The sequence below is a fragment of the Kuraishia capsulata genome, genomic scaffold (assembly GCF_000576695.1).
Source record: "Kuraishia capsulata CBS 1993 genomic scaffold, Kuraishia_capsulata_scaffold_6, whole genome shotgun sequence".
Classification (NCBI taxonomy): domain Eukaryota; kingdom Fungi; phylum Ascomycota; class Pichiomycetes; order Pichiales; family Pichiaceae; genus Kuraishia; species Kuraishia capsulata.
In genome coordinates this window covers 13,751-31,043 of record NW_019172955.1, presented here as the reverse complement: position 1 = coordinate 31,043, position 17,293 = coordinate 13,751, and the positions used below count along the sequence as shown (strand labels likewise).

The 17,293-nt window shown below is 43.8% G+C and overlaps 6 protein-coding genes across 6 annotated transcripts; 3 read left to right on the top strand and 3 right to left on the bottom strand.

The window, feature by feature from the left end:
• Positions 1 to 1,135: 1,135 nt before the first annotated feature.
• On the top strand, positions 1,136 to 3,484 carry KUCA_T00004754001 (uncharacterized protein; the record flags this gene model as incomplete). The annotated part of the gene is made up of 1 exon (XM_022605640.1): positions 1,136 to 3,484. One exon carries the CDS (start codon positions 1,136 to 1,138, stop codon positions 3,482 to 3,484), a length of 2,349 nt encoding a protein of 782 aa, XP_022460759.1.
• Positions 3,485 to 3,938: 454 nt separating this feature from the next.
• KUCA_T00004753001 (uncharacterized protein) lies at positions 3,939 to 4,979 on the bottom strand (the record flags this gene model as incomplete). Its single annotated transcript, XM_022605629.1, has 1 exon — positions 3,939 to 4,979. One exon carries the CDS (start codon positions 4,977 to 4,979, stop codon positions 3,939 to 3,941), a length of 1,041 nt encoding a protein of 346 aa, XP_022460758.1.
• A 515-nt stretch (positions 4,980 to 5,494) lies between these two features.
• Positions 5,495 to 6,541, bottom strand: KUCA_T00004752001 (uncharacterized protein; the record flags this gene model as incomplete). Its single annotated transcript, XM_022605618.1, has 1 exon — positions 5,495 to 6,541. One exon carries the CDS (start codon positions 6,539 to 6,541, stop codon positions 5,495 to 5,497), a length of 1,047 nt encoding a protein of 348 aa, XP_022460757.1.
• Positions 6,542 to 7,924: 1,383 nt separating this feature from the next.
• On the bottom strand, positions 7,925 to 10,579 carry KUCA_T00004751001 (uncharacterized protein; the record flags this gene model as incomplete). Its single annotated transcript, XM_022605607.1, has 1 exon — positions 7,925 to 10,579. One exon carries the CDS (start codon positions 10,577 to 10,579, stop codon positions 7,925 to 7,927), a length of 2,655 nt encoding a protein of 884 aa, XP_022460756.1.
• Positions 10,580 to 12,004: 1,425 nt separating this feature from the next.
• Positions 12,005 to 13,765, top strand: KUCA_T00004750001 (uncharacterized protein; the record flags this gene model as incomplete). The annotated part of the gene is made up of 1 exon (XM_022605596.1): positions 12,005 to 13,765. One exon carries the CDS (start codon positions 12,005 to 12,007, stop codon positions 13,763 to 13,765), a length of 1,761 nt encoding a protein of 586 aa, XP_022460755.1.
• An 812-nt stretch (positions 13,766 to 14,577) lies between these two features.
• Positions 14,578 to 16,428, top strand: KUCA_T00004749001 (uncharacterized protein; the record flags this gene model as incomplete). Its single annotated transcript, XM_022605585.1, has 1 exon — positions 14,578 to 16,428. The coding sequence occupies one exon, from the start codon at positions 14,578 to 14,580 to the stop codon at positions 16,426 to 16,428; it is 1,851 nt and encodes a 616-aa protein (XP_022460754.1).
• Positions 16,429 to 17,293: the final 865 nt, after the last annotated feature.

Genomic DNA, 17,293 nt, shown 5'->3' with positions numbered 1-17,293 from the left:
TATATATATATATATATATATATATATATATAAAGAATCCATCATGGTTGGCGAATAAACAGTTATCAGCTGTTGAAAGTGTGTGAGGCTGAAGTAACGTTTTTGCATGATTGTGTTGGCTTACCACAGGGGGATTTTCGACAAGGCAAGTGCGATCGACCAAAGCGGTTAATTGTCAATTGATGCTTGCTGAACATTGTTGGACTTGGCAAAGCATTTTTGTTTGAAAATGCAGGACCGAATCGGGGTAGTACCATTTTAGGCGATAACCCAACAGCTAATGACTGCTTACGGAGTGACGCTTGTCACTTAAAAATGAATACCAAAAGCGGACTACTGCCAGATTTGGAGATGCTTTGGGAATTTAAAGTTTACCCCGGATTGCTATGGCTGTCCGGAGATATAAAAAATCATCCGGTTCGGTCTCCGGTGATGGTACAGGGAGACAGCTTGACGCATACGTTGTAGTACGTTTCAATTGCGGGCGAGTAGAGTCAACGCAACTGTGCATGACTTCATCCTTTGAAAATCCGTAAATATTTTTCGAGGACAATTAAGCTGCTGTGTTTCTCATTTAACCCTGGATTAAAGGGATTTCCCGAAAAAGGGTACGGAATGGTGCGTAGGTTTCAGGATCATCCCCGCAATAATGCACCCCGGATTCTGCAGCAAAAATTGACTTGGGTGCACCCATAGAATGCCGAAAATCCCACAATGCCGAAAAGCCTACGATGTAGGAAAAAGGAACTGAATCTCAACAGAAGCTATAGAACCAATTGGTTCGAGGATCTTTAGTAGAATACGGTGGACGTGAAGGGTAATCAATAAACGAAGCCTACCATTGATTCAAGCATATGAAAGAAGACTTATTTTACGGCAGATTTTATGGTTTAGGTGGGGAAGTCAAGTTGCAATAAAAGCTAATGACTGGCTTGCCAAGTAAGAAGCTGCACCTTTTCGGAGAATTCTTGCATATTGTAGTCAGTCGTATGCAATTCTACTACTTACCTCCAATTATTTTCAAATGCCTGCTTTGAAAGTTAGGTGATCATGAAGCATATAAAGGTCAAAGCTAAAGCCCCTGTTCTTGGGATCATGCTTAAAGGTACAAACAATTTACAACTCATTTGACTAGATGCAGTTATCAATTCTTGCTGCAGCTACCTGTGTTGTGCAGTTGGCCAACTTTGCCTCAGCAGAGCCCACGGCTAAGGAAGTGGCGGCCAACTTAGAACTTTTTTGGTCTTACAATAGGTCTGACCCTGTCTACCCTTCTCCGAAGATTTCCGGATTAGGTGACTGGGAGTTTGCGTACCTCAAGGCAGTAGAAATTGTTTCGCAACTGACAAATGAAGAAAAAGTCAACCTGACTGTCGGTTACTCTTCAGAACTCACGGGCTGCTCCGGTATGATCCAAAGTATCCCAGATCTAGGATTTGATGGAATGTGCTTGCAGGATGCCGGAAATGGTGTTCGAGGAACAGACATGGTCAGCTCTTATGCCTCAGGCATTCACGTCGGTGCATCATGGAACAAGCAGCTCGCATATGATCGGGCTCTCTACATGGGAGCAGAATTCAGACGCAAGGGAGCTAATGTTATCCTCGGTCCAGTTGTGGGACCTCTTGGTAGGGTTGCGACAAGTGGACGTAACTGGGAAGGATTCTCTAGTGATCCTTACCTCACCGGATCTTTGGCTTATGAGACAGTTGTTGGACTGCAGAAGAATGTCGTTGCATGCGTCAAACACTATATCGGCAACGAGCAAGAAACCAACAGAAGTCCACCTGGGTCGTACGGAGGGACAAGTGCGACAAAGTACAATGCATCTGTGTCCGCAAACATCGATGACAAAACTATGCACGAAGCATATCTATGGCCTTTCCAAGATTCTGTCCATGCCGGCGCTGGCTCCATAATGGGTTCCTACAACCGCGTGAACAACAGTTATGCTTGTCAAAATAGTAAGGCCTTGAATGGCCTTCTGAAAACGGAGCTGGGGTTCCAAGGTTTTGTCGTTTCTGATTGGGGCGGACAGCATACTGGCATTGCAAGTGCCAACGCTGGTCTTGATATGGCTATGCCAAGCTCTAGTTATTGGGAAAGCGGCCACCTGGTTGAAGCTGTTAACAACGGCTCAGTATCCCAAGACCGTCTTGACGATATGGCAACTCGCGTTATTGCAGCATGGTACAAGTATGCCAGATTGGATGATCCAGGAAATGGCATGCCTTCAAATGTTCTTGAGGCTCACGATCTTGTTGACGCACGCGACCCCGCATCTAAGAACACCATCTTCCAAGGTGCTGTTGAAGGGCACGTGCTGGTTAAAAATGTCGATAACGCTCTTCCTCTCAAAAAACCAAAGCTCATATCACTATATGGTTACGACGGCATTGCTACAGATACGGAGATCCAGGGTGCTTCTTCAGGTTTCGGCGGTTTTGGTGGCGATGTAGCGGCGATTTCCAACGGAACTCTCTATACAGGAGGCGGATCAGGTTCCAACACTCCCTCATATATTGATGCTCCTTTTAACGCCTTCTCCCAGAAAGCCTGGGAGGATGGTTCGTTTTTATCTTGGGACTTTGCTTCAGCGGAGCCCAACGTCAATGCCGAATCAGACGTGTGCATAGTTTTCATTAATGCTTATGCAACTGAAGGCTCTGACAGACCCAACCTGGCAGACAAATATTCTGATAACCTGGTTGAAAGTGTTGCCGACCAGTGTGCAAACACCATGGTTGTCATCCACAATGCTGGAATCCGTTTAGTTGACAACTGGATTGATCATGAAAATATCACTGCAGTCATCATGGCTCATCTCCCTGGCCAGGACGCTGGTCGGTCACTGGTTGAGGTTATGTACGGAAAACAATCACCATCGGGGCGTCTTCCATACACCGTGGCCAAGAAAGAATCTGATTATGGAACACTTCTTGACCCAACTACTCCTGAAGGCAATGTCGACCTATACTACTCACAGTCTAACTTCACTGAGGGTGTGTACATTGACTACAAGGCTTTCATCAAGAGCAACATCACTCCACGCTATGAATTCGGCTTCGGTTTAACTTACACCACCTTCGAATACACAGACTTGGATCTTCAGACTGCAAGCGCTAATCAAAGTTATCTTCCACCAGATTGCACCATCGCTGAGGGCGGACCTGTCTCTTTGTGGGATGTTTTGGCAACTGCCAAGGTTACTGTCACCAACACAGGGGAAGTAGCTGCTGCTGAAGTTGCTCAGCTCTATGTTGGAATTCCAAACGGACCTCCAAAGGTACTGAGAGGATACGGCAAGCAAACTATCCAACCGGGTCAGTCTGCTGAGTACGTTTTTGATCTCACTCGCCGTGATCTCAGTACTTGGGATACCGTCACTCAGAACTGGGTTTTGCAAGCTGGTTCGTACCCAGTATACGTTGGCAAAAGTGTCTTGGATATCCAAATAGGTGGGGCACTGACCTTCACCAATTAAGGGATTTCATCCCAAAGAAAACCCCCATTTTAGCTTTCTTTCTTCTCTCTTTATCCTCAGGTCCGTCTGAGCAATTTTCTCTTTCAGTTTCCTCAACTGTTTTACTTTCAAATTCATTATTTACATTGATTTAGATGTAGGCACAGCTTTAGACTCTTGCGGGGTTTTTAAGTTCTCTGAAACTCCTTCAGAATATCCAGAAAAAGACTTTCATTATTGACATTTCCGTTGCATTGTTTTTGATTTTGTATCCAAATATTTCTGAGACTGCAATTATCCAAACCATTCTTTGAAGAAGCTTGAGATTCTGGTAACTCAGTTTCACTCAGAGCAGCGGCAGGAGAAAATACTTTTGGATGTCAAAACTAATAACACACTTTTGGCATCTCGAACCAAGAGAAATAAAAAATGGTGAGGTCTACTGGACATCTCATGAAATGAATAAATATGACTTTCAAGCAGTCGCATCGTCAACAAGAACACCCTTGTAAGTACCAGAAAAGAAATCCTTGTTTTCCTTAGCATGCTCTTCTGGCTTCAGCAGAGCCAATGGATCTTTGAAGTCGATATAACCAAGGAACGGCGCTGAGGTTGTGAGACCCAAAAGTTTGAGAGCGTCGACTGATAGACTTTTGAAGTATTCTATTGGAGTTCCAAGCATGATGTTCTCCTCCTGTCTCAGAGTTCCAAGGGTCATGAACAAAATGGTTACTGCTCTGTATTCGTCCTCGGTCGTGTTGGCTGACCCACCATGGAAACACGAGGCAAGCATGAAAAAGCAGTCCCCTTTGTCCAATTCAGCGTACATAACCTCATCTTCGCTGGGATGTCTCCAGTGATCCCAGAGGTGGGAACCTGGAACAAATCTTGTTGCACCATTAGCTTTGGTGGTTCGGGTAAGCGCCAGCGCAGTACCCAGGGCAGTGTCATCGCCATAGTGGTATGAGTCCCTGTGTTTGCGGGTGTTATGGTGAATTCCATCATCACGATGCAATGCCTGGTCCTTTGCACCAGGTCCAATTCTGAAGGTGATTGTGCAATTGTGTTGTGGAGGAGAGTAGCCTTCAATAATCTCATCACCAGTCCAAGTAGCATGTTCCCTGCCTAAAAACGCCTTCGAAACAGCTACATTGAGCTCGTGAGTCAGAAAGTTCTCGGCGCAGGCCCTTGACTTGACACACATGCCTGCCACTCTTCTAGTTTCGGGTGGAAAGAAAGTTCCATCCCATGAACCGTCCTGATCAAGGTGCGGTTTTGCATCAGCATAAATAGTATCAATCACTTCCGTTGGAAGATAATTTTTGACAATACACCCACCGTATATCTCGATCTTTTTAATGACCTTCTCAGCAGTGGCAGGTTCGCTAACAGTGAGATCTTCTTTAGTGACTTTCACAGGCATATCGTAGTTGTTCCTGGGGACCTTAGCATACTTAATCCCCTCCTTCTCAAAGACCACGTACTTGTCTCTGGTTTCGCTAGCTACTTGTCTCATAGTGGCTGCAGTGGAATCTATTTCAAGAGGTCCTGAATAAAAATTTGAAAACTCCAGTGAAAGGAGATCAGACCCGATAATTTATGTCCAGGGAGTACCGCGGTTGGAGTTTACTAATTTGGCGAGCAAAAAATTTTGGTGTTCCGCGCTTGCGCTTACCCGACCTTATCTTATCTCTTATCTTTAATCCTTCCCTAATCGGACGGGGGCGTTCAATGCTCATAATCCGATCCAGCATGATATGAGGCACAATGTATGAGCAACAATCAAATCCAAAGAAAAATAGATCTTACAGCCTAACCTACGTACTAAATATTGAGCATGTACTTAGTCTTTTGATGCCGTAAGGTAGAACCAAGTGAAGGCTGGGTACATTGCACTTTCATCGATGGTAAAACTAGCTAGAAATGGAGGAATCACCTCAACGAAGAATTCAAGATGCACCTGCCTCAAATAACTATAGACTGGCCATAAAATTATCAAAAATAAACGAATACGACGAAGCTCTCAGAAAATCATAAAACTAATTGGAATCCTTTCCCCATATCGTCAGAGCTGTTATCTTGCTCTGGTTTCACAACTTTGAGAGGATCCTCCAAATCTCTGTACCATCCACAGAATGGCTGACTGACAGCTAAGCCAATGCTCTTCAAAGCCTGAACTGACAGCGACTGAAAGTACTCAAGAGGAGTCTCGAGAAAAATATTGATTTCCGGTCTCAACAAACCTTGTGTCATGAATATGAAACTCATGTTACGCCATTCGTCTGTCGTGGTGTTAGCGCTACCTCCATGGAAGCAAGAAGCCAGCATGAAGAATGCATCGCCCTTCTCCATTTCAGCGTAGAAAGCTTCCTCTGGCTTTGGGACACGCTGGTGGTCCCACAGGTGAGAACCTGGAACAAAGCGAGTCGCACCATTAGCCTTGGTGGTTGTATTGTGTGCTACAGCACAGGCAACAGCAGTCTCATGACCGTACTCATACTTCTCACGATATTGGCAGATATTGTGGTGGGTAATGTCATCACGGTGTAAAGGTTGGTCCTTGGCACCAGGGCCAATGCTCAACATAGATGACGCATTGTGCTGTGGCTCGGAATAAGCTGTAACGAGCTCGTCTCCCATGATGAATGAGTTCTTCTTTCCGATAAAGCGTGCACAGATTTCCCTGAACATTGGATGACACATGAAATCCTCAGCAACAGTTTTAGACTTGCAAACAGTAGCGGTGACTCTCTGGGTTTCCTGTGGAAAGAAATCACCATTCCAGACTCTTTTTGTGAAATGTGGAGAGATCTCATCCCACATTCTATCAACGATTTCATCGGCTAAGAAATTTTTCACGATAGCACCACCGTATATCTCAAGCTTCTCTGCAATCTTATCTGCAGTCACGGGCTCAGATATGGTCAAATCAGCGACTGTGGGTTTCAAAGATTTTTCATCTTTGATCGGATTTTTAATTCTTGCAGTTTTAACATCTCCCTTAACAGAGAATTCAACGTTTGAAAGGGTGACACTTGGGGCAAGCTCGGAAAGATCTTGAGGTGGAGGGACAGTCATCTTCGTTATCGGTTGGTCTGGATGAATCAGAAGATTGCGATTCGGGTTGTAGAAGGGTTCACCGTGGACTTTTTAAAGTAGTGCTCTCGCTCTTCTTTCGCGCTTATCAGAAATGAAGCATATCCAATTAAGGCAGTTACACCCACGTTATCGCACTAGGAAAAACTCTCATGCGGGAACCTGCAAGCTTATCAGCAGTCAACCCGATGCCCGAGACATAAACGCCACACGCCTTCAAAAAAGAGGAAATCGAGAACGACCTTTAATTTATCTTGCACCCCTCATTTGGTGGAATTACCACGCTATAAGCAAAGCCTATCTTAATTTTTTTCCAATTAAGATGGAAATCGTGAACGAAAAATCGAGAACTAAGTTTCGTTGATAAATGCAATTTTTTAGTTCGCGCCAGAAGTCCATGAAGAAGGTAAATGTCGCGGTTTGCTAAATCACGTATTTCCCCCACATTTCTAGCAGTTGGGCAGGACGCAGACTGTTGATATCTATTAGTTCATGACATAAACAACTTCTTTTCGATCCACTTCACAGTCTTGGATGGCATCTCGTGGGATCTTGCAGTATCATTCGGGAAACTGCGATCATTGTTTGGATTAATGAGATGTGTAACACACGTGTTACTCATTTGTACAATGGTCAGTGCTTGTTGGCAGTGGGCAAATCATGCGGAAATCAGAAGTTGCAAAAACCTCAAGCCTTATGCTTCCGGCTCTTCTCCTCAGATGGCAAGTCCTGCAAATGTTTGCGTTTCAAGATCATAACTTCGGAGTTTGTGAATAGAAAACTCATCTTTCCCAGTACCCTGTCACAAAGGCATGGATGATTTCCCAGTAAAAAAAACTTTCAACAAAGTCAAACCGCTTGGTATACACCATCGAAAACAAAGCGAAAAGTCCAATCGGTTTCATCATACAATTTGGCTGTCCGTGCGCCGAACAAGAAACTATGGAATGATCGTAATACACATGTGAACATCATCTAGAGCTTAACTGTTTGATATCACTGTTGATACCTTTTTTTCAAATTGTGTGTGATCTCAAAACTAATAAACAAAATGAGAAATACTGGCATTGATTCTTTGGCTAACACAAACTATCTATTTCTCTCTGTTCACGCAAAGCTTCAAATTTTGACCATTAAAGTGGTTTGTCTTAAAAAGCAGCATTATAATCCGACAGGGGCTTAGATGAGAGGACAGAGGTGAGAAGCCATCCAGATTTCATAAGAGTCACAAAGAGTCCAAACTCAAACATGATCCATGGTGCGCTAAACCTCGAATAATTTCCCAAAACATAGTAGATTGAATACATACCACAAAGAGTAGAGAAATAGAATTTGATAAAGTTCAATATAAAAAATACACACTGCTCAGAACCGAAAAGTTACATCATCCTTCTCGGCTTGAATAACTGTGTCCACTAAATCTTCTTCCTTCAAAACACAGTTGAAGTACCAAGTTCCAGAACCAGTTTGGTTCTTTTTGCCATTTGGCAAGACAACCTCGGCAGAAGAGTTGAGTGGGACCGTAACTTCCATCAAGAAGTTGAGACCATCCAGTTTCCACGAAACACTGATCAACCCGTAAGGAGAACGATGAGTTACCTTTGCATGAGTGAACCCACCACCGAGAATAGGCTCAACTTTGAAACTCTTCCAACCAGGTTCGGATTTGGACAAGCCGCCAATAGTCGAGTGCATCCAACTAGCAACAGCGCCAAAGGCATAATGGTTAAATGAAGTCATCTCACCAGGGTTTATGGTTCCGTCTGGAACCATACTATCCCAACGCTCCCAGATGGTGGTTGCTCCCATAGTGACTGCATACAACCAGGATGGACACTTAGTTTGTAACAGCAATCTGTAGGCAAAATCGGCATATCCAGTCTGAGCCAATGCCTTGGTAATGTATGGAGTACCTGCGAATCCAGTGCCAATCTTGAAGTTGCCCTTTCTGACAATTTCCGCCAATCTTTTACCTGCATGTTCAACCTGGGTCTTGTTGGCATATAGATTGAAGCATATAGCGAGGGCATAGGCACATTGAGTATCGGAAGCACATCTTCCGGAGATAGCCAAGTATTCATCAGCAAAATCCTTTTTACACTTTGCCGCCAAAGAGGTGTAATACTCGAGCTCCTCGGTTTTTCCCAGAATCTTGGTTGTCTCTATTAATACAGTGATAACCTTGAAGAGAAAAGCATCAGCCACGAATCTGGCGTCGGTCAATGCCAGAATAGGGTTCTCTGGAGGAGCAGCTGGGTCCAACCAATCTCCAAACTGGATTGCCACCTCACGCCAGCGCACTTTGTTCTCAAGCTTTGGAATAGCCCTGATCCAATCAGCCATACTCTGGAACTGTTCCTCGAGGATATGAGGATCGGCATATTCATCGTAGAGTGCCTCGGGAACCAATACCGCAACATCTCCCCAGACAGCACACCCCTCGCTTTCGCTAAGGATATATCCACCTACATCGGGAACAACGAGTGGTGGAATACCATCGTGTTCCTTTTGCTCAGCACTCACATCTTGTAGCCAGTTCCTGAGAAGAGGAGCACAATCAAACAGGAAACAAGCTGTTGGCGAAAACAGAGCAATATCACCCGTCCAGCCAAGTCTCTCCGCTCTTTGAGGACAGTCGGTTGGCAACCCCAAAAAGTTTCCTCTTATACTTCTAATTACGTTGGCATGAAGCTGATTGACCATGGTATTGGAGCTTTCGAAAGTTCCAACTGGAGTCATATCGGTGCTGATAACAACCAACTCAATCGAGTCCTTGGTCAATTCACCATACCAGTTGTTGATCTCGCAATACCGAAAACCGTGGGAGGTGAATCTGGGAGTCCATTCTTCACCTTCTGGATCTCCTTTGAACGTATAGGTATCGGTAGCCTTAGCAATACGTAAGGGTCTCACTCCAAGCTCACCTTTCTCCATAACCTCAGCATGGCGCAACACGATGGTGTGTGATTCGGGTGCAAATGTCTTTTTGACTCTCACAAAGCCCACCAAATTGAGACCAAAGTCAACGATGGTTTTTCCACTGGGAGTGGTGAAGATCTCCTGTGGCCTAACTGTGTCAATGTGGCGAATGTATGGGAAAGATTGGGGAAGAATAGACTTCCCAGTGAACTCAACCACATCAACAGCAGACCAATTATTAGTTTTGAAGCTTGGGGAAGACCAGCCATCTTGCTCCAATCTTGCATCATAGGTTTCTCCATGGTAAAGCTCAGCCAACACAATTGGACCCGAAGAAGACTTCCAGGAGTCATCAGTAATCACCTTCTTGATGGTCCCATCCGCGTAGATAATCTCTAAGAGTAAGCTGATAGCTCTTGTTTTTCCATAAAGGTTGCACCTACCATCAAAGCCTAAATAACCACTATACCATCCAGGAGCAGCCCTGACTCCAATGGCGTTCTCACCCTCGGTCAAGAATTCAGACACATCGTAAACCTGGTGAAGCAATCTGTTGTGATAACTGGTCCAGCCAGGAGCTAGATAATTGGTACTGATTTTGGATCCATTGATCTCAACCTCGCAGATACCAAGGGCAGTACTGTACACTTTAGCAGACATAATATCACCAGAAGAATGGAAATCCTTTCTGAACAGGGTTTCCGATGCATTCGCATCTTGATCTTTCAAGGCAATGAACTTTGGTTCCCAAGCATCGATGGGTAAGATTCCAACTTGAAAATCAAAAAAATCACTCCATTCGGAAAACTGGTCCTCAGCTTCACTTGAAGCGACACGAACGGAGACGCCAAATTGTTGTTTAGAAGCGAGCTTTTTGTCCTCCCAAGGCCAGGCCACAAAGGTCGATTTTTCAGACTTGACAACCGGGAAGGTGGTAACTTCACTGTTAAACAACTTGATCCTGATCTGGTAGGCTCCCTGGAACCAATGCTTCTCAGCACCAACGACCTCCCAGGAGATTTTGGGAGTTGGGTTATCCAAAACTCCAAGCTCTTTACCCGATGTGAGCAGATCAACTTTTACTTGCTTTATCTCAACCATGACTTGCGAATTATTTATCTAGACAGCAGACAAAATGGCTGGAAGACCAGGATTTGGGAATTATATATATACATACGTATAGCGCCCCCACAGTGGTGCATCATATCCTGCTAGTAGTTTTGAATCAATGATGTCCCGAAGAGACTGTGCATTCTGGACTCCTCGTGGCTTTGTTCGGTGTCAACCTGTGGGGTGTCAATCTTCGGGGTGTCAATCATGCAGATTTAGAGCGCCGGGGTAAGATCTTGTAACCCTGTAGATTCTTCGAAATAGAACCAGTCTGCCGCAAGCAAAACCAAAGATTGCTGATCGATACCGCCCATCTCTTGCAAATCAATTCCTTTCTTTATTGGCATTTTGCCGCACTCTTTGACAAGTTTCAATGCTTCAGTTCATGTTTGATATTGTTTCCTCCATAAGAACATAGGGCGATTGGTGATACTTCTACATTCGACCTTGTCAGTTTGCCATTTTACTTTCATGTCTGCTCACTTTGGAGAATTCGTACGGTTCGATCTATAGCATAATTGGTGTAATCATGACTCTCAAACTTCGTCGTGTTGCTCATTCCGCATACACTGCGTCCTATGCTCTGACATCACTGTCAACCAAGGCGTTGTCATTCTTGAAGGTGCTTTACCTCGGTATTGCTTTAGCATCCTTTGGAGTACACAAGATTCTATAGTGACGTCAGATCCCTTGCTCTCCTTCTCCCTCTCGCGGTAATACGTTTCCCCGGGACAACTTCCAATGCACTGTGGTTGCCTGTGATTGTTTCGGGGGAATGAAATACAGTTGAGACTGTCCCTGCTGTTGTTCACGCGGGAACGCAAGCTTGAAGGATCTATCAGACCTTAATATACCCCGCAAGGGTTTGGGGTTGTTTCTTGGCCTTCGGTATGTATTTAACCCGTATTTGAATATAGACTGAATACTTACAAGTTTTGCTTTTTATGTTATCGATTATTCAGTGTTCATTTGTTCTCTACCAGACGTGTGTCACACGTTCTTTATTTCAGTATATGCAATACCCCGCATATTTGTGCGAGATTAGTCCGAAGCATAATAATTCCGAAAGATGCGATTTCCGGGTCAAAAACACCTTTCATTCAAGTCAAAGTTCCTGAAAAATAAGTATTATAATTCTGACCCGCCATCTCCTGGTTCACGAAATCTTTTTCAAATGGCCAGGTTGACACGACTTTGGATTCTCGTAGCGCTCGGTGTCGATTTCTTTTTGAATGCCCGATGCCACAAACCTTTCAAGCCATTACATGAAAACCAGGGTGCTGCACGGCTAAACTTGTGAGAGGGGTACACCTTAGTGGGAAATATGTCAGTTTCCTCCGGGGATCGAGAATAAACCTACTAAGCGGAGTTGGCCCCTCATATCAATTGTCCGTGGCCTCGATTAGTGCCGCCTCAATGAACGCCGAATCATCCCCGCAAGTGAAAGATGTTTGCCTGACTGAAGTGCAGACGTATGAAATGTCAATAAATAGCCGGTGGTCTCTGAAGATAACAGCAGATGTTGAAAAATCGTATCAACTCATTATGAAGAAAGATTTAGAGGGTCAGAACGATGTGGCGCAGGCAGCTTCTACACAAGGTGATTTCAACATTTTAGAGGCCACTGCTCGTGCCCAACAAAAGATTGAGCACCAATTAACCAAGTGGCAGGCGGTGAAGACTTATCCAAAAGCTACTGCATGGATCCTGTTTAACGTTTGGGTTATGGTCCTTTTGGGCTACGAAAACCAGGCGGGTGGAATTGTGCTCTCGATCCCACAGTTTAGGAAAGATTTTGGATATCTTTACGAAGGATCATACGTTCTTGAATCAAGCTGGCAGTCCATCATTACTGGTGTGCCAATAGCCATAATTGGTGTTTCATCATTTGGAGTATCTTATTTTTCGGACAGGTACGGAAGAAGAGCCATTCTTGTTTCAATGCTTATTCTCTCGATTCCATCTATTGCCCTCGAGTATGTGGCTACTACTATTCAAGTGTTCGTGGCTGGAAAAGCGCTGAATGCAATTTCTCTCGGATGTTTCAACACTTTGTGTCTTGGTTACGTCTCGGAGGTTGCTCCATTGGCATTGAGAGGTTGGGCTGCTGCTGCGTGTGCCTTGTCATTGTGCATCGGACCATTTGTGTGCTATCTTATCAACAACACAACGGTATCATTCGATAGTCGTATGGCATACAGAGCTGTCTTCATCCCACAATGGATATTCTCTATTTCTGCTCTTTGTGTGGCTCCATTCCTTCCCGAATCACCTTATTACCATCTCAATAAAGAAGAGGACGAAAAGGCTATGGGCTGTTTGAAAAGGCTATACAATCCAACTCAGGCTCAACAGCAGTTTGCTATTATGAAAGTTACTCATGAAGAGTTGAAACAGATAACTAAAGGAACTTCCTTTCGTGATTGCTTTAACAAGAAGAATATTAAGAGAACTCGTCTGGTGCTATTCACTATGTGGATGTCCCCAATGTGCGGCCTTTACTTTGTTGCCTTTTATGCAACTTATTACTACCAACTCGCTGGAATGACAACCCATGGATCCTACCAATTGAGCTGCGGAGGTCAGGCATTGTCAGTAAGTGGTGTTCTTGCATCGTTTTTTATTGTGGACAGGTTTGGTCGCAGAAAACTGATGTTGTTTGGAATGATTTCTCTCACTACGATAAATTTTATTCTTGCCGGAGCAGGAACAGATACAGACAATCCAACTTCAATGAAGGTTGCTACCGGGTTCATGGCCATGTACAACTTCTTCTACAACATAGGAATGGGCCCCATGGTAAATATCATACCTTCCGAGATTTCTTCTGTGGGATTGAGATCAAAAACTTTTGCGTTGGGTATGATTGTCAATTATATGTTCTCGTGTATGTGGACTCTCGTTTTGTCCTATATGTTCAACCCAGACCAGGCTAACATGGGATCCAAGATTAGCTTCATCTTTGGCGGTTTAAGTCTTGCTTCAGTGTTTGTCTTCTATTTCTTTCAACCTGAAACCGCTGGCAGATCTTTTGAAGAAATCGATGAGATGTTCGCCAAGAATATTCCTCCACGACAATGGTCCAGCTACAAGACAGAGAAGCAAATTGAGAGTGAGAAAAGTTTCTTTGACCTCAAGGCCCAAACTTCTCACACTGAATATGTGGAAGATGAGTGATAAGCTGGAACGAGTATCCACGTGATTCTATGGGGAGTGGGCGTTCAATCGATTTCCAGGAGTTCTTACACAGTTGATGTATTTTGATAGTTTAGTGAATGTGTTCTTGTGCGACTCCATACTCAACGTGCTTCTCTGGAGGCGCCCGGTACACCATCAAGAATCCGATAATCGCCTTTGATTATCATCCAGTGAACATACGATTGATCTTCCTCCTTTTTGCTGAAGTCTTTCTGGATGCTTTCTGGATTCGAAATGATCTGTATGTATTCTCAAGTGATCTACGCAAGCTGAGTGTTAGTGACTGGAAAGCTGCACAATCTTCCTATTTGCGATTACTAGCTTAATTTTTATTCAAGCCATATTATATTATCATTATATATAAAAGTAACAAGACAATAAAGCCCTTTCCCGGCTCCGTTTGCGAATACGTCACAGTCTGCGTATTTTTAAATTTGACCGAAAATCTATGAATGTCATAAAAACTCATATATACCGAAATTCTAAAAATTACGATTAGAATAAAGTGCTCATTCATTTATAATATAATATAATAAATCTTATTCATATATTTATTGTTGGGTGTCTTAAAATGTGGATTTCACTGGCGGAATCATAATACTTTTTGCTGATTGTAAATATCAGTATAAGAACTGTGTTCATCTCACATCTCTTCGTGACGTGCATTGAATCTGCTTTTGGTGTGACAATAAAAAATATTATTTTTGCGCTGCACACGGGCTTTTAACCCCCTTCTATTTAGAAACACTTACGGCTTTCCGTCATTGTCAGTTTTGAACTCGCCTCATACAATGTATGGATTCATCAAATCTGCAGTTTGTTTTCTGCAGTATATTTCCTTGGTAAATGCAGCCGAAAAACGGCTTAATCTGACCGCAGGACAGGCCATTTGGAACTGCAATGGTGGTGGATACGCCGACAATCCTGCTTTGTATTGGACTAGCAGTCTCATGGATTCTTCTGTACACATCCGGGCAGTAACACCTATCAATGGAAGACAATCTTGTGAATGGAATTTGGATGTTGCCGCAATCAGCACACCCGACTTGGACGTTGCCATAATCAGAAGATCCGACATAGAAGTGAGTGGGTATACCCGCATGTCACAGTGCCCTTATGGAGGGACTAGACACGACTGTTATGACAGTGTTTTTTTCGACAAAAGGTTCGACAAGCTCATTACTGAAAAACTCAACTCGAGTTCTATTGAATTATTCCAGCTGTCTAGTGAAAGCAGTGATACTGTTTTCACGCATTTTGTTGATCCTACGGTAAACTATTGCGTCATCATTACTTTGAACACTGCTGATAAGGAATGTGAAGTGTTAGTCGATGTAGACTGGCAAACCTCTTACGATCGGTTGAAAGAAGAAGATTTTCCTCGCACATACTCAAACGTGTTTTGCGGTCTGGTGCTTCTCGTTGGTTCCGCAGTTTACTACCATTACGTTTTTGATAAGGAGAGCTTGGCAACGATTGAGTACAAAACTGACGTCGACTGGACAGCCCAGCTCAAGAGCAAAGAGATACAGGTAAGGATTCTGATTCACATGGTTGCATTTTCTTGTGATAGGCTTGCAAATGCCAATGAACTGATTTGGGCACATATGCTTGGGTATCCTAACGCTAGCTTTGCCGTGGAGTTGATGAACCACGTAGAGGGCGTTACTGCAATGGTTGAGATTGGCTGGAATGCTTATAACAGATTTTTATTCTCAGCCGGTTATTTGCTTATACCGAATTCGGCAACCGGCTGGCAACTCAGTTTCATCAGGTTCTTAACTTTATGGCATATTGCCTTCATACTGGTATTCATCTTCGGAATAGACGCCGACGGCTTTGGTTCCTTCTTCACTGACAAAGCATTGTCAATGTTGTGCCTAGGGATACAGCTCAGTGTTATATACATGATTTACCGTTCCATTAAGACCTACTTTCGGTTACGCTCAGCTGCAGGTGGTGATACGACGCGCCGGTACTTGATGACCTTGTCGTTGTTCTTCTTGGAGACGTTTGCTCGTGAGATTGAACCTTTTTTGCTGGATGAGGATTTTTTGCATAAAGGTAATGGTAGTTTGCTCATGTCGGTCAAAGGCGTGATCGTTTTATTTGTTACAGCGTACATATGGAAAGATGAGGTAATTGGGCCAGAGAAGTCGTGGGTGTGGAACTGGTTTGTACAGGACGATCTAGATCTCGATGTGGCCATATGTGACCAATGTGGCCAAAGTATTCACACTTTAGCCGGCGAGAAAGGTTCAACCAAGATGCTGACTGAGCATCTGGGGATGCATCAGATTGACGAGGCGACGGCGAACCCAAAGGCCAATGTTGACAATTCTGTTATGGAAAACAGTGCTCAGCTTCCCCAAAAATCAAACTTAACACAAGGTGGCTATGCATCTCTGCCGCAGCATATTTTGAGCGAATTTGAGACTGCGCCTTACACCGGTGTGAAGTTTCACCGGGAGGTTATGAAATTTTTGGCTGAGAATAAGCTGCCCATCACAGTGGCAAGGTCGCCTACTTTCAGGCAAATCGTGTTTACTTTGCGTCCCGAATCAATACTTGATTTGGATGATCTTGACAATATCTATAGTTCGTTCGTCGACGTTTTCCAGATGACACCGGCTGAGGAGTGACAATAGTCGATGAGGTTTTCTATCCTTATAATCCGACGGGGGCTTTCTATATTGTCTCGCCTTGTCGCGCGCAACAGAAGATTCTACACATAATCAAAGCGTTTGGTGGATAATAGTGAGTCTAAACTTTTCGATGACAATCTCGAACTGACAAAAGATTGCAAATTGGTCTAATAACCTTGGAACTCACCAAACTGCTCGAAATTGCTTCAAATACTGTTACATCTCTACTTATTGACTGCGGTAGTTTCCTGATTTCCAGAGTTTTTTGAAAAAAGGTACCAAATAAGAAGAATAGAATCATCCTCTGATTGCGAACCCGAATCAGTTGTTTTGAAGCATAAGTGGACATCGTCCTGGCGGCAAAAAAAAAAAAAGACGAAGGCTTCAAATCAATTGTACTTGGACCAATATCGCGCCCGAGCTGTGCACGACCCGAATTCTGCCTCCTCCGGCAGTTTGAGTCCGCTTATCTTATCTTATCTTATCTTATCGCAGATAAGCTTCTTCAGCCTCTGTTACACCTGCCTCCAGATCTCCCAAAGTAAACTACGGAAGTGTTCGATTTCACCGGCACCTGCCAGCCAATCGGTAATATTTCATTTGACAATCAAAGCAATGCTTGAATAAATTCTAATGAGAAATTAACGGGAGAGCAGCAGTTATAGCATTATTATTGCACTTACAATCTACAGGTACTTTAGCCTTAAAAGTGAAACATGCAACGCCTACGCATCTAAAATAATTCTATATGTGTTCTCGTATGGATTGTCGGTCAATTCATTGACAAGCTCTGGCTTGACAGCGTACAGAGGGTTCTGGAGATCTCCAAAGTGACCCAGCTTTGGCTCACTTTGAGAAATTC